The sequence below is a fragment of the Leuciscus leuciscus genome (genome assembly GCF_965113295.1).
Source record: "Leuciscus leuciscus genome assembly, chromosome: 15".
In the NCBI taxonomy this organism is placed as follows: domain Eukaryota; kingdom Metazoa; phylum Chordata; class Actinopteri; order Cypriniformes; family Leuciscidae; genus Leuciscus; species Leuciscus leuciscus.
Genome location: NC_138739.1, coordinates 23101109 through 23124673, shown reverse-complemented (window position 1 = coordinate 23124673; position 23565 = coordinate 23101109). Strand labels below are relative to the sequence as shown.

At 38.4% G+C, this 23565-nt stretch overlaps 1 protein-coding gene across 2 annotated transcripts in view; it reads left to right on the top strand.

Moving 5' to 3' along the window:
- The window catches only part of arhgef18b (rho/rac guanine nucleotide exchange factor (GEF) 18b), a 41000-nt gene extending 17967 nt beyond the window's left edge, over positions 1-23033 (top strand). For both annotated transcript variants that reach the window (XM_082139651.1, XM_082139650.1), the window contains 19 exons: positions 4907-5048; positions 5343-5449; positions 5602-5742; positions 5854-6104; positions 7545-7670; positions 7766-7883; positions 7967-8221; positions 8707-8783; positions 8873-9051; positions 9140-9213; positions 9528-9713; positions 9882-10019; positions 10749-10867; positions 11440-11502; positions 11762-11809; positions 12332-12811; positions 18670-18988; positions 19962-20069; positions 20188-23033. In XM_082139651.1, coding sequence (XP_081995777.1) covers positions 4907-5048; positions 5343-5449; positions 5602-5742; positions 5854-6104; positions 7545-7670; positions 7766-7883; positions 7967-8221; positions 8707-8783; positions 8873-9051; positions 9140-9213; positions 9528-9713; positions 9882-10019; positions 10749-10867; positions 11440-11502; positions 11762-11809; positions 12332-12811; positions 18670-18988; positions 19962-20069; positions 20188-20321 — 3065 coding nt within the window. In that variant the 3' untranslated portion in view covers positions 20322-23033. The remainder of the gene's footprint in view (positions 1-4906; positions 5049-5342; positions 5450-5601; positions 5743-5853; positions 6105-7544; positions 7671-7765; positions 7884-7966; positions 8222-8706; positions 8784-8872; positions 9052-9139; positions 9214-9527; positions 9714-9881; positions 10020-10748; positions 10868-11439; positions 11503-11761; positions 11810-12331; positions 12812-18669; positions 18989-19961; positions 20070-20187) is intronic.
- Positions 23034-23565: the final 532 nt, after the last annotated feature.

The window sequence follows — 23565 nt, the reverse complement described above, 5'->3', positions numbered from 1 at the left end:
TTCCCCTCCTAAAGCTGAGCTTTGACTTTCATTTTTGTCTGTCAGTGAAGTAAACATAGGGTCATCTGATAGGTTGATTTATGAATCATTTTCTCAGACGCATTAATTTACTGAAAGCTACTAGGAAAGCTAGGTAGCCAAAGTTTATTAAATTCATTCACAGTATGTACACATTCATTATTGATCTTATTCCTAATACAGGGCCGTAGACAGGGCTTTATAATCAAAGAGGTCCTACATTTAAGGTTATTAGGGGGTTCAATTTTTTTTTTTTCTCTGATATGTCCATTTCAAGACATTTTAAGGCAAAAAAAAAAAAAGAATTAGCTTTAAAACAACGTCAGTGGGCAGTAGATTATTTGTCAATACCTGCTCTCACTTCTTATCCATCACTCTTTCTTTTTCTCTCAGTCTCCTCATCTTGCCCTGTCTCTTCCCCTCCTAAAGCTGAACTTTTTTAATTTACTGAAAGCTACAAATTGTATATTAATTCTCAACATGTACACATTCATTATTAATCTTGTGCCCAACATGAAAACGGCTTTGTTAATGCTCTGTTAATGTCCCCTCACAATGACAGCAAACTAATTATTAGTCACGTTACATAGGCCTATTTTCAGTTCAAAATGGCGAAATTCGACAAAAGTATATTCGTTTGTCTGATAATTTTTGTCATTCGTTTCACATTTATGACCTAATGAAATGTTTAGTTTAGCTACTTACATCTTATCTCGCACTTGACCGTAAACTGAAGCGAGTCGCTCTGCTCAAATTCGCGCTCAGAAGCTTCTGTGTATATAAAGCCCGCCTACTTTGATTTGATTGGTCATCTCAAATATTCTGACATTGACAGACCAATGAGACTCAGATGAACACACACACACACACACACCCTGTCCTCTGTTTCTGACGTGCGCTCTGCTCGGAGCCACTGCGGATTGAAGATGAAGAACGCGCTGAATCTGATTATAACAAGACTGAAGCGAACAGTATTTCAGATAGCCCGTCGGGCAGGCCGGTTATACATTTTGGTAGCCCGATTGGAAAACAATATAGCCCCGGGACGTCGGGCAGGCGATTTTGCGAGCCCTGATGTGTGTGGATCATAACCCTTAACCAATGGCGTGTCGCTACTTGTGAAACAATTTTGCAGTAAATGTTTAAATTAATTTGCATTTAAAAAAATAAAAATCTTATGTTGAAGGTAGTTAAACTAGTCAAACTAGCCTAAAATGAAGTTAGAGAGAATGCAAGGTGCAAGTCATGGGGTTTATATTTTATTTATGGGGGCAAACTTATTTTAAATCACATCAGTTTTAGTTTTTTCTGTCACAAAAACTAGAAATTGACTCTAAATGTCACCAATAAATCTATAAGATAGTGATGAATGGGAGAATTTGAAAAAAAAGTTATTTTGTAAAATGATTAGTACATGTATCAAATCAATATTTTATTTTTTATTTTTGCGATAAAATCGCCATAAATTGTCACAATTGTGTTTCAGTTTTTAGTTTGTCATTTTAGTACTTTTATTTTATACCAGTTAGTTCAGGCAATATTTTTAACTTTAGAATTAAGTTAGATTTTTTCGCGTAATATTTAATTTTAGTCATGTAATATATCTCATTATTTGCTGCAAGAAGTGTCTGGTAAATAAGCGTTTTCCCACTTGTAATCTGCCTGGTTTAGTTGACTCGTGCAGCTGCGTGAGGAGCTTGTTTTGCTGTCCTCTCGTGAGTGTGATGGTGTGTTTAATGGCACATGCTGCGTCCCCTGATAGCAAATTAAGGTCATCTGGCTGTTTTTCCCTGCGTGTGCCATCGCCAGAGAAGCACTTAAGAGGTTAATCACAGTTCCACAATTAATTACCCCACAAATCTGATCAGGACTCACTGTTCGTGCTGTAGGTTTGACACAGTTTTGGACGGTTGCAGGATTCACATGTTAATAAACAGATATTAAAGTGCCCCTATTATGGTTTTTCGAATATTCCCTTTCATGCAGTGTGTAATACAGCTGTTTGTGAATATAAACGTTGCAAACGAACTGCAAAGTTGTAAAGTCGAAAGTGCACGATAAATAAAGTTATTGTGTCCCAAAAGAAAGAACTCTGAACCGCCAATACGAGTCGTTTTTTATTCGAATCCTACAGCTTTACGGTTCTACGTCATTAGAAGATAATATTTGCATAATGCCCGTCTATGTTGTACGTTTTCCACCTGGGAACACCTTGACCAGCCCACAAAACGTTATTTTACTGACGACTGCTTCTAAATCTCGGTCAGTACCCAGATTATTTGGACCAACTTGCTCCTCAGAATCACAACCTGTTGGTGTGAATGTATATATTTTCTACCGGGTGTTCAAAATACGTATTTTTGTGCTTTATATTGTGTATGTTTCCGGCTAACTCACGTTATTACTTAGTGAAATAATTCTGGTAATCAGATGTGGGCCACTATTACATAAAACTGTGTCTATTACTGCAGATTGTCTGTCGGTCTCACTACTTTGAGTAAATATAAAGGTTGGAGCAAGATTTGTTTAACAAACATCTGTTATATCAGTCATTCTCGTTGGTGCTGGGCGAACATATGCAACGTTATATTAGTTCCCGCATGTGCACCTCAATAAATTAGAAATATGCACATTGTTTTATTGATGGACATACACTTGTTAATGCTAATGGGGAGGAATCACAGTTGAAACATCTCATATAATGTGCCTCAAACTGAGTAGCGCATCACTGAGAAACGTCCTGCTCGAGTCGACCTTAAGATGGAGGTTTGTGTTGAATAACTAGTTCTTCCAATGTTTCATCATCGGACTCGCGCTCGGATTCATATGGTAAAATCGACGTCATTGTTACTGTCTTTACAGTGTGTATCACTGAGGAAACCTCCAGACGGAGCTGCAGTTCAGTTATTGTAATGAGCGTTTAGCTTCCGAAACGCGCTGTACAACGTAGACCAATCACAACAGACTGTGCCATCTGGCCAATCAGAGCAGAGTAGCTCGCGGGAAGGAGGGATTTAGAGGGACTGATTCATCAGACGAGTCGTTTGAGAATCATTGAAAAATGTGGTGATGTGCAATGTATATTATGATCAAATTAAAGTGTTTTTTGACTTTTGATGCATGTAAACCTGTTGTAGGAGACTCCAAAACAACAACTTTAAAATAGCATAATAGTGGCACTTGCAAGTCCTGGATGCTGATTGGTTAATGCAACACAGTCAGGCAGTGATCAAAGGGATTGAGAAAGCAAGTCAAATCTAGTAGAATAGCATTTCATGTACGTTGTTGGTGGCTTCCTCCTGTCTAGCCTCTCTTTACCTCATGTTTTGTAAGATTTTGTCATGAAATCAAACCAGAGGATCCGTCTGTAGACAGAAGATGTTCAGTTTGCCAGTGTGGTTATTATTCCTGAGCTCTGGACATCTCGTTAAACACCTCCCGCTGTGACCGAGGCTGAGGTGGGAATTGCTTTAAGAAGTGCGGATGAAGCCTGTAATGCTTCACTCCCCAGGGGAAAACATCTGGAAATGTCTTCTTTACTCAGAGTCTTCTGGAAGAACATCTTCTTGTAAATGCATAAAGGGGCTGCAGCTGAATATTGGTGATTTCACCACATGTGTATCTGCATTGTTAATCTTACTGATGAGATTGTCAGCACATCCATTTAATAATTTGATAGGTATTTACTAAATGTTTGTTTCCTCTGAATGGGATACTAAAGAGTGAATTTATATAGTAATTTTTACAATTATTGTAAAATAAATTATACAATTATTTTACAGTGCTCGTCCAAGATAAGTCAATTTTTTTGAAGTCACAATTGAAAGAGAATTGCAATTGCCTGTTTAAAATGGCAATTACAAAAAATAATTAGGGAAGCACCGAAACTTCGGCCACCAAAAACTTTTGGCTGAAGTTATTCTGATTTTATTACATTCAATGTAAGATGGGATTGATTGACATTTCATATTTGTATAAAAAAAAAAATATATATATATATATATATATATTATTATTTCGTTTATTGTAATTTTATTTAATTTGAATGTGGCATTTGTTTTAATTTGTTCCATTTTGTAAGGTTCTTGTTTAATCTGCTAATAAAGTTGAATTCATTCATATTTATTAATAATATAAAAAAGTGTTATTTTTTAATAATATAATCAATTTGTAGATATTTTTTATAAAAAATAACAGTAGATAAGAAAGAATATATTATTATTGTAATTTTATTTAATATAAATGCAGCATTTGTTTCAAAATGTTTATTATTTGTTTAATTTGCTGCATAGAATAGAATAATATTTATTAATGAAATAAAATTATGATTTATTATTAATAAAAAATATGATATGTAGCAACATTTTTTGACATATATAGATGCAGCAATTTTAGTATTTTTTTCTTTATAAATTAAAACGTGTTCAATAAGAATTTATCATTATTATGTATTATCTGTCAGGTTCTCCCTGGAGATGGTAATTGAGCTTGATGGTTTACTTGCTCACACTAATCTGATTGTGAGACTTAAACTCTCAGCTGTTTCATTAAAACTTCCTCCGTCTCAACAGGGGAGCGATGGGAGGGAGGTGAGGAGGGAAGGCGCACGCGTGATTTCTAGAACCCACTCTCCTCTTTTATAAGACCAACCGTCCTCTCAGTTAGTGTGGTCTCAGTTAGTCAGACATCATGGCACTGGCTTTGCCCAGAGTCCGAGCTTCTCAGAGGAAGAGCGGTTCACGACTCCCTGCTTCCTCGGGTCTGTCCCGCAGGCTCGGGGTTCGAGTGCTCCTCCATCGAGACTTCCTCACCTGCCGTTTCCTCGACTCCATGCCTCGCTCGGTTTTGAGGCACTGCAACCGCACTGACCTGTCTCATTTCTCTGCAGCTCTGCGGGACCCCAGCTCTCCCATCAATGGCTCGTCCCGAACGTCGCGCTGTGTTACAGGTATGACCGTTCCGCCCAAAGGACACAGCGCCCAACCTGCCGCCTCCAGCAACCCTACAGTCAGCCACAACAGTAGCAGCGGGTGAGTCCTGTGTGTCTGCAGTCATACATTCTCATTACTTCACCAACATTAATAACTTTAGAAAGGAAGATAATTACTTTATCATCATGAAGTGATTTATGCACAAACTGGCTCCATCTCGTTTGCATAATATAATGTAACATCTATAACATTTCTGTGCTTTAGTGTTAATATTACTGTTTATATTCATGTTGCATTTAGGTTGATTAGAAGTGTGAGGCTTATGTATCAATGCAAATGAAGAATGTGCTTTCATAATTACTGCAGCGTTTGCTTAGTCATGTTTTCTGGCAGCTCTATCGCAGGAGAGATGGACGAGGTTGACGGGTTCAGGCTGAAGCGCCCTGCTGACGACACTCTATCTCTCGCCTCCACTGTACCCGATTCGCTCATCGTTGAAGGTGAGGAGTTGATTTTAAAAGCCCAACAACACTGAGAACACCCAGAACGTGAGATAAGGTGTCGTGTGTAATTTACGACAGGGGTTGTGTAAAGCATTGAGCAACACTTTGTAATTCAGGATTTGAATGAATGTTGCTCTGTGTGTGTGCAGATGCTTATTACACCACAGTGCGAGGGGAGCTGGAAGCCATCGCGCAAGACTTCGAGGTGGAGTCCTGGAGTCTGGCTGTGGATCAGCACTTCTTAAAGAAATATTCGAAGGAGATGATGAAAAGACAGGATGTTATATATGGTTAGTGTTATTTACCTACCCACACTGCTCTTGGAACTTGTGCATTTTTATCTCTGTAAGTTGTCAAAGGTGTTTCCAGATCTTCTCTAAAGCTTTTCCTGTCTCCTCCAGAGCTCATCCAGACGGAGATCCACCACGTGCGGACGCTCAAGATCATGCTCCGCGTTTATGCTCGAGAGCTGCGGGAGACGCTACAGCTGGACGACAGGAAACTGGACTGTCTGTTTCCTCAGCTGGACAGCCTGCTGGAGCTGCACAACCACTTCCTGTCCCGCCTCAGGGAGCGGCGCGCAGAGTCTGTGCAGCCGGGCAGCGAGCACAACTATGCCATCCATAAACTCGCAGATATTCTTATATCCCAGGTACATGCTCTAAATTTAGTGTCGTTGCTTCACACCTTCTGCCCTGTATTCCCTGCTTCATTATTCCTGTTGTCACCCGTTTCCATATGCTTCCCGTTTCACATTTCCTGTCTTTTGCTTCCTGCTTCACGTATCCTGTTTTCACACTTTTGCCCCGCGCTTCCAGCTGTTGTCATACTTCCTGCTTCACACTTCCTGGCCTACATTTCCTGCTTTATACTTTGTCACACTTTTTTCCTAAACTTCCTGCTTCACCTTTCCTGTTTTAGGTTTTTTGCTTCAAACATCCTGTTGTCACACTTTCACCCCACACTTTCTGCTGTTGTAAAGCCCAACTTTTCCTGCTTCACATTTCCTGTATTTTGCTTCCTGCTTCACACATCCTGTTGTCACCCCTTTTCCCTATGCTTCCCGTTTCACATTTCCCGTCTTTTGCTTCCTGCTTCACACATCCTGTTGTCACACATTTGCCCTACACTTCCTGCTGTTGTCATACTTTCTGCTTCACGCTTCCTGGCGGACATTTCCTAAACTTCCAGCTTCGCCTTTCCTGCTTCAAACACCCTCATTACATTTCCTGTAACAATAGAATGTTTTATGCACTTCTTTGCTTACACATCCTGTTGTCATGCTTTCACCCCATGCTTACTCCCACAATTCCTGCTGTTGTAAAGCCCAACATTTCACATTTCCTGACTTTTGCTTCCAGCTTCACACATCTTGTAACACTTTTTCCCCACACTTCCTGCTGTTGTCATACTTCTGGCTTCACACCTCCTGGTCTACATTTCCTAAACTTGAAGCTTCGCCTTTCCTGTCTTACCTTGCTTACATCCTGTTGTCACGCTCTCACCCCACGCTTATTCACACAATTCCTGCTGCTGTAAAGGCCAACATTTCACATTTCCTGACTTTTGCTTCCAGGTTCACGCATCTTGTTTTCACACTTTTGCCCCAGTCTTCCTGCTTTTGTCATACTTCCTGCTTCACAACTTCTGTCCTATATTTCCTATTTCCAGCTTCCCGTCTTTCCCTTCTTACACTTCCTGCCCTACACTTTCCACTTCATATTTCATGTATTTCGCCTCCTGCTTCAAACATCCTGTAATATTTCCTGCCTTACACTTCCTGTTTCATATACTGTTGTTACACTGTTGTTGCTTTTGCTTCCTGGTTCATACATTCTCTTGTCGCCTTTCCTGCTTTACACTTCCTGCCCTATACTTCCTACTCCACACTTCCTGCTTTACATTTCCTGCCCTACACTTTCTGCTTCACACATGCTGTTGTCACAAGTGTGAAAGCAGGAAGTGTTGGACAGGAAGTGTGACAACAGGAGGTGTGAAGAAGAATACATTGGGAATGAAGTGTAAAGCAGGAAGTTTGACAAACAGCACGTCATGTCAAGCAGGAAGTGATTTTGTGTGCATCTGGTTTTAGTTTTCTGGAGAGCTTGGAGAGCGAATGAAGGAAAGTTATGGGGATTTCTGCAGTCGGCACACTGAAGCTGTCAACTACTACAAAGAGCAGCTGCAGAGCAACAAGAAGTTCCAGAACCTCATGAGGGTATGTTGAGATCTTATACGTCTCAATGTTGCTAACATTTGCTAGTTTGTCCTCAGCACTGCTTTGAATAATTTTCTCACCTTATTGTTTTTCAGAAAATAAGTCATCTGTCAATAGTGCGGCGGTTAGGTGTTCCAGAGTGCATCTTGCTGGTGACACAACGAATCACCAAGTATCCTGTTCTTGTGGAGCGCATCCTGCAAAACACTGAAGGTTGGTCATTACTGTGCCGTAAATATATCCATTATGAAATATTATGAACGGGCAAGGTTATAAACACTTTCTTCTCACTCCAGCCGGGACAGATGAACATGAAGGATTAGCACAAGCTCTCGGTCTAATCAAAGACACCATAGTTCAGGTGGACGGCCATGTCAATCTCTACGAGAAGGAAGCACGGCTGAGAGAAATCGCTTCCAAGATGGAGCCCAAGTCCCACGGGAAAATCAAAGATGGGCGTGTCTTTCGTAAGGAGGACCTTTCTCAGGGCCGCCGCAAGCTCTTGTACGAGGGCTTGGTAAACTGGAAAGCCGCATCTGGTCGCCTTAAAGGTATTATGAGAATAATTTGCATACATAGGTACAAAGCCATGGGTGATGGTAAAAAAAATAAGATGGGAGGAAAATGCTTTGAATTTTCTCTTTGAGAAACTTTGCGGTTGCTCGCAAATATGTTGTGATAGTTTTTCCTCCCACCTCATGTAATTTCTCTGTTTCTTGAGGGAATGCAATAGTTTTGTGAGAGAACGCAAATGATTTGCGAGAGAATGCCAAGTTTCTCGGGGGAACGCAATACTTTTTCCTAGAGAGTGCAAATGTTTTGTCAGTAAACACAATGTTCTTGAGGGAACGAAATACTTTAGCGAGATAACTCAAATGTTTTGCGAGGTAATGCAAAGTTTCTCCGGGGAATACAATACTTTTTGCGGAAACGTTTTCCAACCGAACGCAAAGTTTCTTGGTGGGAATGCAACTGCTTATTTAAGTCTGTGTGGTTCACAATTGACATTAGAGATTCTTCTTTGCTTCCGTTGCAGATATTCTAGCTATACTTCTTACCGATGTTCTCGTCTTGTTGCAAGAAAAGGATCAGAGATATGTGTTCTCAATGGTGGTGAGTACGATATGCACTTTTGTTTTTGGTTCATACAGGATGTGAAAATGTTCATCTTAATGCACTCATCTGTGTTGTTTCTCTGCCAGGACAACAAGCCATCAGTTATTTCACTGCAGAAGTTGATCGTGCGAGAGGTGGCTCACGAGGAGCGGGCCATGTTCCTCATCTGTGCCTCCTCGAACGAACCCGAGATGTATGAAATCCACACTGCCTCGAAAGAAGACCGCAACGCGTGGATCACCCACATCCGTCAGGCCGTGGAGAGGTCTGTGCCCGTCTATAACCACATAAGTGTCAGTATTTACTTCTATCAGCATTTTTTTAACCGTTCTTCCTTGGTTCCTGTCCATCAGCTGTCCACATACAGAAGAGAGATTGTTTAGTGAGGAAGAGGAAGCCAGAGTCACCCGGTTCAGAGAGTTTCAAGGTAAATGCCACATGTGCTCTGTTTGTTTCGTAAATCATGACATTTGTTTAGTTTTTTTGCTCATTTTGATGTTTTGTGATGGCTTTTTAAGAGCTTTGAAGAATCTTTTGTCACTAGAGGGCGCACTTGCATTTTCCTATTGAAATCTTGCAAATCCTGTATCTTTTCTCAAAAATAAGAGAAAAATAAAGTATGCTTCTATATTATTATCTGTGTGTGTGTGTGTGTGTGTGTGCACAAACCTGACAGTAATGACATTGCTTTAAAGATTTCTAAAGTTTTTTTAAAACATATTTTACTGTCATTTTCTGTAGATCGCCTGACGTTAAAGGATGCTCTGATCGTCCAGAGCCTCACGGAGAAGCTGCAGTTGTTTGCAGAGCTGGCTGAATCTGTGGCCGGTCTAGAAGACGCCAGCTCTCGCTCCCGTCTGCTTCTGCGGGGTGACACCTCCGACCTCCAGCAGGGGGAGAAGCTGCTCAAAGGAGCCATTACTGAAGGTAACATCTGAGAAGCTCACACAGGATCGGGGCCTGAATAATAATAACTCTATCAGTTATTAAATGTCTTTAGCTCTGGCGTTATGATGCAATCTTGCATCTGAAAGCAAACGAGATTGTTTAAGAGCTAAATGTAGTTAGTGAAGTGTATCTCTTGTCTTTCTGTAGTGGAGAACCTTCAGAACCTCCTGACATCTGGAGCTCGGGAAACTTCTCCACAGACTGAGGGGAACCAGAGTCCGTCCTTGAGTTTGCTGCCACGCAGAGCAGACACATTCGGCGGATATGATTCCATACTTCCTAAGAGTAAGAGACATTACTCATTATTGTTGTTAGATATCTACACTGAACAAAATTTTTAATTAAATTCACGGGCAACAGCTCTGATGGACATTCCTGCAGTCAGCATGCCAATTGCACGCTCCCTCAAAACTTGCGACATCTGTGGCATTGTGCTGTGTGATAAAACTATACATTTTAGAGTGGCCTTTTATTGTGGCCAGCCTAAGGCACACCTGTGCAATAATCATGCTGTCTAATCAGCATCTTGATATGCCACACCTGTGAGGTGGATGGATTATCTCTGCAAAGATAATAGTGCTCACTAACACAGATTTAGACAGATCTATGAACAATATTTGAGAGAAATAGGCCTTTTGTGTATATAGAAAAAGTCTTTGAGTTCAGTCTTTGAGTTCAGCCTTTGAGTTCAGCTCATGAAAAATGGGGGCAAAAACAAAAATGTTGCATTTATAATTTTGTTCAGTGTATATTCATTGCGTATTTGAAAAGCTTTGCATACCAATTCGCAAAATATCTGTGCAATGCTGTTGGTAAGATGTGTCTCACATAATATATTGAAAATAATGCTTGAAATGTTCCCGGATGCTCTTCAAATATGTGTGAATGCAATCTTTTGAGGCCTAATTACCCACAATCTCCATCAATTACATGTTTGTGGCGTTATTGTGCAATTCTATTATGTACTATCCCAATGTAAGTTTTGTAAACGGGTGTATTTGTGTGTTGAATCAGACGGCAGTATTAAGAAGAAGGTTCCCGGAGCGTCCGGCAGGTCCAGGGACAGGAGTCAGAGGGCCAGCTCGGATCCGCTGCTCAAAGAAGTCTACGCATGTCAGGACAAGGATGAGCCGGTGAGAGAACCAACATGCCAACATTTGCCCAACACATGACAGAAACATGCCCGTGTTTACTAAACCAGAAGAGTGACATCAGATGATTTGGGCAGGAATTTTTGGGCAGTTTTAAACTGTCACACAATATATAAATATAAAAATTTTACTATATAATTTAATTGTATTATATATTCATATATACATATACATACATATATATATATTATTTATATATATATATATATATATATATATATATATTTTTTTTTTTTTTATATATATATATTTTATATATATAATATTAGAAAAATGTTATCAACATTTTTTATGTTGGCATTTGAATGTGTTATAGTGGATTAATTTAAAAGAAATTAAATACAATAACAAATATTCATCAAAGAATCCAAGGTTCAATAATATGTGAAAATAAATGTTTGTTACTTCAATTCACTATTACTATAATAAAGTAATACATTAATCGTCTACCATGATAATGTCTTTGAATTATCTTCATTTGGTGGATTTTTTTCAGCAATTTTTGATACACATGATATTATTTTTCATTCATTTTAATCTGTGGTCTCTCTCAGGACGAGGCCGCCTCACCCGGCTGCCTCAAAATGTGGTCCAGCTGTACATTTCCAGAATCTGAGGTGAGAGCACAAATCAATTTGGAATTGAGAAGATTATGTCTCCCTTTGTTTCCCATGAGATAAAAGGTGCATATTGTTTCTCACACACCTCCCAGTACATATCTGAGATGGTAACCTTTGCGTTCACCGCACCTAATTGGCAGTTAAAGCAGCAATACTTCACTTGGCATGAATGTGGCATTGTGTCTCATGAGAATAATGTTTCTGATTATTGAATCATCCTGCCAGTAATGTTGCCCTTGTTTTCCTGTTTAACCAGTTCTATGAGCGAGTGCTGCTGCTGTCCCAGAGGCTCTACAGTTTACAGGTACAACACACTGATCAGGCTCACTCAGAACGCATACTGTAATCGTGACAGATAAAATCTAAATCTTGTCAGCTTTCTGGAATATCTGGAATATTAAAGTTAAACTGCTGCATATCTTTCATTTGTCTGTTCTGTTCTTTAATTTTTCATTTGTTTATTTTGTTTGTTAATTGTTTATTTAGTTTGCTCTTTTGTTCTTTTGTTTGTTCGTTCATTAAAATTATTTGTTTTGATTTGAAAAAAAAAAAAATTCTTTCTTTTTTTTATCATTCAGTTTTACCTTTAATTGCCTACTTTCTTTTTTCTTTCTTTCTTTCATTCTGTTTTCATTGCATTGAATTTACATTCTTACCAGACACTTTCTTACCAAAGCGCCTTCCAATACAGTGCACAAATCATGTTTGAGCAAATACAAGGACAGGCTGCTGAGAGAACACAACGCTTGCTTAACTAAGCCTTAGTTACCAGGAAGCTCTCAACAACTATCCAAACATTTGTCTTTTCTGTCTCCTTCCCCCTCAGGCCATAGTTTCTCAGCAGGACAGCCACATCGAGCTCCAGCGGGCCTCTTTCCTCACCGCCGAGCGGGACCGTCCCGGAAGCCGGAACCGCGGCACCGACGTGCTCCTGGAGCAGGAGAAGCAGCGGAACCTGGAGAAGCACCGCGAGGAGCTCGCCAACTTCCAGCGGCTGCAGACCCAGCATCGGCTGGAGCAAGCGCGCTGGGAACGGGAGCGGGAGAAGCAGCGGCGGCAGGCGGAGGCAGACCAGCAGCGGCTGAAGGAGAAGGAGGACGAGTGTCGCCGGCTGGAGGCGCGTTTGACCGAGGACAGGCAAGAACTGGAGAGGCAAAGACAGACGTACCAGCAAGACCTGGAGAGGCTGAGAGAGTCCACACGTGCGGTCGAGAAAGAGAGAGAACGTTTGGAGCAACAGAGGAAGCTGAAGAAGCACAACACGGTGCCGAATACTGCAGCTCTGTACACACAGGAAGTTGGACAGGTGAGATGCCACCTGACTCGAGTCGTTTCCATACTTACTGTCTGTCTCCACAAGAATCTTGGTTCTCTTGGATGGCCACAAAATCTAAAACTACTTAACAATCTGAAGTTACTTTAGACAGGTTTCTATACTTCCTAATCATCATACCGGTTTGACTAGTTGACACAAGATTACACGCAAAATATTCAGTCTAAAACTAAAACTTAGCGTTCTCCAAAAAAGTTCACCCTTGAATGAATAATTAAGCATCCAAACAATTGTTTTTATGTTTAGCATCGTGGTCAAATATTATGCAGAAAGTTTGGACCCGGGTTTATTTGCATATCTAGGCCTACTGTAATGATATGCATTCTAATGTATTCCTGTGATGCAATGCTGTATTTCCAGTCTTTAGTGGCACATGATCTTTCAGAAATCATTCCAATATGCTGATTTACTGCTCAAGAAACATTTATTACCAATATCTGGTGAAAACAGCTGTGCTGCTTCATATTTTTGCGGAAACCGTGATTTCTTTGATGAACAAAAAGTTCAAAAGGAGCAGCATTTATATGAAATGGGAATATTTTTTAACATTTTTAATTTCTTTACTTCACTTTTGATTAATGTAATGCATTTTTGCTTGATAAAAGTATTCATTTCTTTAAAATAAATCTTACTGACCACAAACTTTTGAACTGCTAAAGCTAAAGAAATCTTTATAGTTAAAGTATTTCAATGATATTCAATATTTATCTCTATTATTAATGGCTTGAACTATTTTTTTAGTTAGAAATGATCACCATAAATTCAAACAAACGGCCATTGTTGTTAAAAAATACAGTAAAATATTTTTTTAATTAATGTTTTTATGTACCAATATAACAATGCACACTAATATAAATTTATATGAATTTATATTCATATTTTTAGCAATACCTTAGGAAACGATTGCTCAAGAAATCAAACTAAGCAACACTGACGTTGGTCTAACTCGAATCTGTCATGAATATTTGATACATCGCCCAGCTATTCAGGAAAATGGGAGCTGGCATTATACATGAAATTAGCATGATGTCACCTCTCCGCTCTCTTTCAGTGCCATACGTTATTATAAAAACAAGGTGTAGGTGTGCCAGCTGAGAGCATCTGCCTTTCCCACGGTCTCCTTTCAGCTTCTCTGTACAGGACAATCCGTGAGAACAATGTGGCACTGTGTGGTTTCATAGCAGTGGCTTTGCTGATCGACCTGCCACCCTGCCCTACCTGTTTGCTGATGAGCCTGCTAGATTACCCAAGAAGCTCTCTGGGAAAAAAAAGCAGACACTCGGTCAAGCGTTGTTTGAACAGTCTCATCCGGCTCACAGAAAAGCCTCTGTAAACAGCGTAGAACAAAAGCCACATATTGTGCGATTTCCAGGTCTCAGTACTGAAACCATCCCATGCATTTTTGTTCAACAGTTTGACTAACTCCATCTGTTTGTGGTCAAACTCAGGAATTCTTCATGATTTCCTTCAGTCACGTTAAACTGATATGAGCGACACAGCCTGACTTGTCCGGTTGCGTGCGCATACTTGATGACTAGCGTCTTTCATTTTGACAGATTCCTCAGAAATGAACAAGGCGTCTTTCAATCTCCGTTTAAACTGTGGCCGTGGAACCTCCAGAAACGGGGAACTTTCCTAATGGGCCGTAATGCTGTGACGTTAGCGATTTTTAATAGGCAGTGACCATACGAAATGCAATCCAGCCACGATCAATTACAATCAGTGTTAGTCATTTTATAACATTAAGGAGGAATGCGCATTTAAAGTTTATGGTCCGAAATCAAACGACCACAGCCGGGCGTGTGTTCGCACTGCTGGGTTACAGATGAGCGTGAATCAGTGCTTTAGTGGAGAAGAATGCACATTTCATAATTAACTAGTCATCGAGTTGTCAAAATGAGTAGTTGACTAGTCGGTCTTAAGGAAGCCCTGTATTATTTCCTTTTAGTCAGTCATGTATGCGGTTTCTTAAAGGGATAGTTCTAGTAAAATTCTGTCTCCATGTACTCACACTTATGTTGTTTCAAACCTGTATGAGTTTCTTTCTTCTGTTGAACACAAAAGACATTTTGAAGAATGTTGGTAACCAGACAGTTGATGGGTAGCCATTGACTTCCTTTTTTTTTTTTTTTTTCTACTATGGAAGTCGGCTGTCGTCAGAAACTTCCCCCTGACAGTAAGTTGCCGCAGCTCTGCTGTTCATTGTATGTTTTTGAGGTCACGCAGGCACGTCCGGTCATGCCTGGCCTTGTCAGATTCCCTGTGATCTCGGCTTATCTCAGGTTAGTTCTGCAACGAGTCCATAGTAACCGTCTGTCCATGGTGCCAGGCTACAGACCTTGTTCAAACACATGCCATATAGTAGAGATTTATCACGACAAAGCTTATGCTTTTCGGTTCATTTAGAATGTTCTAGTTTCATAAGAGCGCTTGTGAGTGTTCATTGAATTTGTTATGACCTAAAAACATTCAAATGAATCAGATTAAGCACATGGACAAAAAAATTTGGCTAGTCGTTTTTACGATTTCTGTACGATTTTATGGTTTCCTAATTGTGTCGTTCGTCTTTGTTTCGAGTTTCAACTGTTTCCGGGACTAGTTTTATTATCCGCTGTTTTGTTTTATTATCCGTCTCAGTGTCGGCTGTCATGTCGGATATATTGGGGGTTGTTTGACCTGGATGAGACCTGTTCTTTTGTTACTGCCTTAGTCACTTCCTTTTGTTAAACCAGGGCTCAACTCTTAAGATAACGTCGAATTTTGGTCTTTCATGTGCTGCTTATCTGTCTTATCTCTCTCTCTCTCACTCATACAGTGCAGGTCAAAAGTTTGAAACAATTACGAATTTTTAATGTTTTTTTAATGTCTCTTCTGCTCACCAAGGCTGCATTTATTGGATTTAAAATACAGTAAAAACAGTAATCAGTGAAACATTATTACAATATAAAAAAGCTGTTGTCTATTCTAATATATTTTAAAATGTAATTTATTCCTATGATCAAAGCTGTATTTTCAGCATTATTACTCCAATCTTTAGTGTCACATGATCCTTTAGAAATCAAAATAATATGATGATTTGCTGCTCAATTGGTCCTCAGTTTTTATTAATGGTCCTTATTATGATTATTATTATCAATGCTGAAAACATTTTTTGCTGCTTAATATTTTTGTGGAAATCATAATTTTTTTTAGGATTCCTTGAATTGAAAGTTCAAATGAACAGCATTTATTTGAAATAGAAATCTTTTGTAAAATTATAAATCTCTTTACTGTCACTTTTGATGAACTTGCATTATGCATTATTGCTGAATAAAAGTATTAATTTATTTATTTTAAAAACCCTTTTTACCCCAAACTTTTGAATTATAGTGTATCACAGTTTCCACTCAAATATGAAGCAGCTCAACTGTTTTCAAAATTGTTAATAATGATAATTATAATGTTCCTTAAGCAGCAAATCATCATCATATTATAATGATTTCTGAAGGATCATGTGACACTGAAGACTGGAGTAATGATTCTGAAAATACAGCTTTGCCATCACAGAAATAAATTATATATTCCGAGACAAAACAGTTATTTTAATTTGTAATAATATTTCACAATATTATAGTTTTTACTGTATTTTTTATTAAATAAATGCAGCCTTGGTGAGTTGGTGACTTCTTTCAAAAAGATTATTCCAAACTTTTGACCGGTAGTGTATTCACTCAATTTGGACGTCCAGCTTTTCAAAGGAGGCAACTTAAATATGTTTTGTTTGAGCATATTTTTTGTTGAGTATATTTAGCTTTTGTAAGATTTATATTCCACGTTCCTGTTTCCAAGGATTTGTCTTTGTGATGCTTCATCGTGAAGTAAAAACACCCAACACAACCCTTCAGAAACAGGTATTTAGCACCATGATTTAAGAGCCACGTTTCCAGCAGCGAGTCCTTCCGTCCAGCCCTTGCACAGCACAGTTGCTCCAAATGAATATTTGCTTGAAGTATCCAGGGAAGTCTTGAGTTGGGAAAACCGCAACGTATAATTACCTGCTAGCACCCTTTCATTAATACCAGCGCTGGAATGCAGCCAATCCTAATTGTTTATGTGATGTCAGTCAAGTCTTTGTGCCGAAAACCTTGCACATTTTTACGCTCTGGAAACCTTATATTTACTGAAGGCACCTTAAGGACTGGAAACAATGGAGCATCTGTGTTGGAATCCCAGCGTTTGGGAAAACTAACATGGTTCAAGATGATGTCGCCCTGGGCAAGTTGGAGAAGGTCAGGCTTTTCCAACCTCTAGATGATTGACAATTCCAGAGGAAAATGTTTGGATGTCCTCCTAAACAGCATTTTTGTCCCTTTTTGGGTGAAATTATGGAAATTGGAGTGTGGAATTGTGACTTTCTGAAGCATGATGAACAGATTCAGGAGGGCGGCACTAGTTTCCATCACATCTTAAGGTGTGAAGAAGATTGGCCACACCTTTAAGTAGAACGGGACATGATTATTCAATCTTGTCCGAGTGTGTTGATAACGTCACGGTTAATTATTTGAACTCCTTGCACACATTTTTAAGGTTTACTTCTAGGTACTTTCCAGGAATTGCATAATCACTGTTGGGCCCTTGAGCAAGTCTTGTTTACACCAGGTGGACAATCTGTCCTGTACACTGTGTCTGTTGGATGAAAAGGACTCGGAGAGAGTCCCTCGCTAACCGTTAGTGGCTGTTGGGAATTAATAATCTTCACCTCATGCTTAACTTAGACCTTTCATGTGGAGCTGTCTTCAATTTGTGTTACATTTTATGCCTGTGTTGACAGTGCATCAAACGTCTTTGTTCTGCACGCAAAGCAGCATGTGTTTTAAATTTAGCTTTGTCCTGTAAATCCCAAACTCTTCGTACTGGATTTCCTACATTGCACATTAGCTCGGTATTTCCTGTGCTTAAACATGGAAGTTGCTCTTCAGAAGCTGAGTTTAAATACAGTTTAAATAAAGTCTCAACAAACTTTTTGGTCCATAATATTTACTTCACACTTTATTCATGTAGTAGATGCGTTCATTTAAATTAACAAGTGAAGAATAGTTGAAGACAAGTGATTTATCTCAACAGTTTCAGCTGTATTGTTTTAAGTTCTGCAGTTGGTAAAATTCTTGGTTATTCATGAAGCGACTTTGTTGTGCTACTGTATTCAGTGCAACAGATTATGAAAAAATGGCTTTCTGTACAATTTACAAAGATCTGCACAGACTGAACGATTATTGCGTAAATGCTAATTTCAATATAAATCGTTCCCAAAAGTATGTTTGTGTTTAATTTGTCGTATTTGATTCTGTTGTTATCAAACCCATTCTCATGTAATTTGTTTGTTACATTCATTGTAAAGCCATTTTTGGATAAATTGTTGCATTTAAATCAGTTTTTCATAAATTCATTCTTGTATAAATTGTAACATTCAATATAATCGTTTATAAATCCATTCTTGCGTATATTGTTGCATTTCGTTTAATTTGTCGTAAATCTCTCGTGTATATTGTTGCGTTCAACTCCATCGTTTGTAAATCCATTAGTGTAAATAGTTGCATTCAGTTCAGCGATTTATGGTCTCATTCTTGCAAAAATTTCACATTACGTACAAATTTATACAAGTTAGTCCTGCTAGCGTTTCGCGATTCTCTATGATTGTAACTGAAGAGGTCTAACATTTTTGTGCATGCTCTCTTTATCTTTGCAAAATTGCCATAGTTTTGTCCTCATACTAATGCATCGGATGAATTAAGATGTTAATCAACCCCTTTGCCTGGAATTGCTTACGTTTGCGTTTCACTTTTGTGTTTTAGCTTTCCGCTTCCTCCAGCTTCAACGGTGAGCTGCTGTTCGCAGGGGACCAGACGCTTCCTCAAAAGTCTCTCTTGCGGGCCTCTCTCTCTGCGTCCCCCGCCGACTACCCTGAGCGTCCTAAAGTCCCCTCGCGCCGAGAGAGCTCCTGCAACACACTGCCGGCTAAGACCGAGGTTCCCATGCATCTCATCAGCACCACCAACCAGCTGCACAAGCAGGGCAGCGTCCAGCAGCAGATACCGACCAAACTCGCCGCCTTCAGCAAGGGCAAGGAGAAGAGCGGGAAGGGCAAGAGTTCGCACCACACCGAAAGTATGGGTCAGTACCACACTGGTCTGTTCGAGACCAACTAATGACGTTCTTTCGGAGCCAATTTGCTGATTCCTAAATTGGCATGAAGTGGATGCAGCTTTGAGAGGAACATTACACATTTTGCATTGTGATGCCATTTTCATTACATTTTACTCCCAAATTGTCATTCCCATGACTCATTCTCATTACCGTGTTGCAAAGAAAAACATTTTTTTAAATGTTTTTATTATTTGAATACATTTAAATTAAATATAATTGTAACTACTTTAATGTTTTTAATTTATGCTCTTTTTTTAAAATAAAATGTAGTTTTATTAATGCAATTAGTTTTTAGTTTTTTATTACAGTAATGAGAATTTCACTTGATTTATTTTTCATTATTTTTATTGTATTACGTTAATGAGAACTTTGGGCGGAAAATGTGTTTGTTTGCAAATTTTCAATGCAAAATTTAAATCACCCAAATAGACTTTCTCCAAAAAATTTACATTTATTTTTTATAAAAAGGTAAAAAAATAGTTATTTGTGTTATTTTATTTCAGGAATGAGAATTCTATTTTATTTATTGTTTTTGGTAACACTTTATTTTACAGTTTCCTTGATATACATATTACCTGTACTTATAGTAATAACAGTAAATTGTGCATAATTACATGCAACCAACCGAACCTTTGTTTTAATATTTTTTCCATTACGGTAAAGAGAAATGGGGGAAAATGTTTAATTGTTTAAGGTAAAACAAAGGCAATTGTTTAAGGTAAAGCCTAAAATAGGGTTTTATTTTCTTTAAAAATAATAGAATCTTTCCATTTTAAGATTAGTGCCAAACAGAGCAGTTCATTGTGGTATGAAGGTCGTTTGTCTCTTTTCTTGTCAAACATTGTCATAGATAATGTTTTTGGGTCAGTTCGCGACCACCTAACAGTGTTCCTTGGGAGTGAATTTGCTGATTCCTAAATCCGTCTTCACTTTTTCACAGCTTCTGTTGACATGAAGCAGAGCATCAAGCTGTCAGCGAGGGATTCGGATGGAGGTCACAAAGCACGCCGACCCATCAGCCCCCACCAACCACAACATTCACACTCAGGTAAGACAAACAACCGCACCCGACATTCCCGGCTCAGTCTGAACGGGCCGTATCCCGCTGTGTAAACAGTTATTAGGCCCAGCTGACAGGCCTGTTGTCTGGTTTGCTCACCCTGCAGATTCCCTCATCCCTCCAGACGCTTATACAGACGCCCAGTCCAGCCTCGCGCCCACCGCTCTCAAAACCCACAACCAGACCTCCCAGTACACTGTTACTGATGAAGCCGCCAAGGAGGACGTTATCTTTTTCTGAGCTCCGCACAGCGTCCGATGGGATGTAAAGACTTCGTGTTGACGCTTCGGCCGGTCTTGATTCTTTACATTACGAACACATTTTACTCCTGTCTTAACTACTAACAAGTTTTATTGTAGCCTGTAAAAACATCAGGAAAAGTTTTAATTTGTGCGAAAAATTAAAAGAAGCTTGTCCAGAAAACCCAAAGACTTTGACGGACAGCTTCAAGTGAAGTTAACTAACGTGGAGAATTCTGTAGCATGCGCTCCGAACGCGCGATATGAAGGATAAATGGATGTTTTTGGTCGCGTATTGTTGTGGCGAGCTAATTTGCACAGCGTCAATGTCCCATTTCGTTTCAAACACTGTATTTGGGACGGCAATTTTCTGGTCACTCTGGAAAGTCATTGCTTATGGAAGAAGACAAATAGATTGAACGTTTTTAAATTCAAGTAACAGTTTGTTCACATACTGGTTTATTCTGTCCAAGATATTGTATTTTTGACCGTACACTGTATACATTATTTTTATTTGATAATTAATATTCAATCCATTTCAGTGGTCGTTTTTATTCACGTCGTCCGTCTTTTTAAAGATTTCTTCCAAACGATCATAAAAAAAAATGTTTGCGAAAAATTGAACAGCGAACGTGAAGAGAAACTAAGATTTTAACCAATATTCTGTTTTTAATTTTGATATTAGTAGGTCTTTAAAGAGAAGGAAGCAAATTATCTCAATATTTTAAGGTTACATTCAAATTAAAATAAGTTGAAGGACACAAATGTTTCAGATGTTAAATAAGCCATATTTTCAGCTTTCCAAATAATCAAAAAGTTAAAATTTGTTAAAAAAATTAGCCCCCCCCCAAAAAAAATCAGGAGGAAAAAAATGAAGAAATGAGGATTATTACAATTTTGGTGTTGTAATGTCATTTTCATTACATTTTACCCTCAAATTGTCATTACCATAATGCAGAAACAATCTCATTATCGTGATGTGATGATTTTAAAATGATTCAAATCATTTAAATAAAATAGATGTATAGTAAGTATACATTATTGTAGTATTTGCTTTGCTGTTTTTAATTTATGCTATTTTTTATAAAATGGGCAAAAAATTGTTGTCTGGTAAAATAGATATTTGTTACTGCATTACAGTAATGAGAATTTGATTATTTATTTATTTTTTGCATTACGTTAATGAGAACTTTGGGGGGAAAATGTGTTTAATTGCAGATTTTCAATGCAAAATTTAAATCATCCTAAAATAGGATTCGTCAATCTATTTTAAAAATGTATTTATGTAAAATATGACCTGCTCCATTTAATATTAGTGCCAAACAGAGAATTTAGTAGTTTGCCCTTTTTGTAAAACATTGTGGTAGATGTATGCATTTCTTTTTTTTTTTTTTTTACAACTTGGTTTTCTTACCCATCTTAGTTATTTCCACATTCAAGAAGAGATATTTTTAACATCGTTTCCTGTAAACAGATTTACTTTTCGCGTTTCCTCCTCTCTTATGACCCACATTCATTTCATTCCACGTCTAATTTAAGTCCCTAAAGCTGTCAAGTATTTCTTCTGTTCTCAAGTTGACCACAGTGTGACGTAATACTTACTTTGGATTTCAGAGTAATGCCACCAAAGACTAGGACTTAAACCACTCCGTTTCATGAGCTGTGAGTATCAAGTCACTGAACGATCTCTGACGGTCGTTTCCTGCGACCATATGATTTGTATGTATATGTTGTACATAGTTTCCTTCTAACATAGATGAGATGTAGATATTATGCAAGGATGTCATGTGACCACTGGAATTACAGATGGTCATAGCGCTCAATCTGGTTGTAATTTTATTTCATTTTGTAGCACTTTTTTCTTAAAAAAAAAATGAAGTCTGTCATTCAGCCTTAGTGCTTTTATTTTAGTTTAAAAACTACCCATAATGCATTGCTTTTGGATCACATTTCAGCTTATTTTTGATGTTATCGTTTGTAAAACGGCTGTTCGATTTGATGTTATTCCTACATGTTAGTTTCTAGGTCCAATGCTTTTGATTGGTGCAAGTGAAGGGATATTCACACCGTAGCAGATCGGTTCTGACTGTCAATGAAGCATAAATTAATCATGTGATGTTGATGTTGATGATGTTTTAATGAAGTGAATGATACTGTTGGTCTCACCTCTTTAGCTGCAGTGCACTTTACTTCCCAATGATTTGTTCTCTTTGATTTCTTGTATTTCTACAAATGTGAGCTTAAAAAAAATCCATCATGTCGCTCTAAATTGTCACTTGATCCGGCCGGCATGCGTTGTGACTGTAGCTTCTTGGTGTCTGTGATTGTACAACATTATTGTACGGTGTTATTCCTTTGTGGAATCGTCAGATTATTTCAGATATGTCCAAAAAAAATATGATTTTTCTGTTTCCAGTTACACTAGCCACTTTTCAATACCAGCTAACTTTAAGGGGACCTCAAGTGTTAATGTTTCTGATGTTTCTTGTCTTAAGGATTTAGCACGCAAGGCCAGTGTGAATTTTTTTCTTACATTTTACTCACTCTACCGAAGAAAAATAGAAATACTTGTGAACACTTTAAACTGCTGCCTTTAGAGACATTTTAGTAATAAAATATGTGGAAAAAAAATCTGCTTCATGCTTTACTCTTATTCAAACCTGTCTTTGTGTCTATGTAAAAAAAATTGAAATAAAAGATCTGGAATGATCGACCACATTGCTATAATTTGTGGAGCACAGCACACTTTGTAGAATACTGTATCCCATAATGCAATGTGCCCAACTTGACCTTTCACTTTCTGTGTGATAAATGAACGCTAAAAAAACACGTGCAATGTCTAACATCTTTTTTGTTTTATGTGTGAAATTAACAACTTGAGTGCCACTAAATTGATTAAACATATATAAACAATGTGGCATACTGCTCTTAGAAATGTTTATAAATGCATAAAGTCCAGTTTTACCTTATTTTCCCAGAATAAAATTATCATCTAAAATTTGCTGCGACCTAAAGCGTCTTGTATAATACAATGTCAAAACATGAACAAAGCGCACATATCTGGATTTGAGCCGAATGAGAAGTGAGAGAAGGTTTTTTTTAGCGCCGCTTTAAATGTATTAATTTAGGCTTGGCGTTTATGATCAATGTTTTTATGATGAATGCCTCTAATTAGTTAGTTTAATAATTATAGTTTTCATTCCTGTCCTGTTCTGAATACCGATAAATCTATAGTGACGCAAACA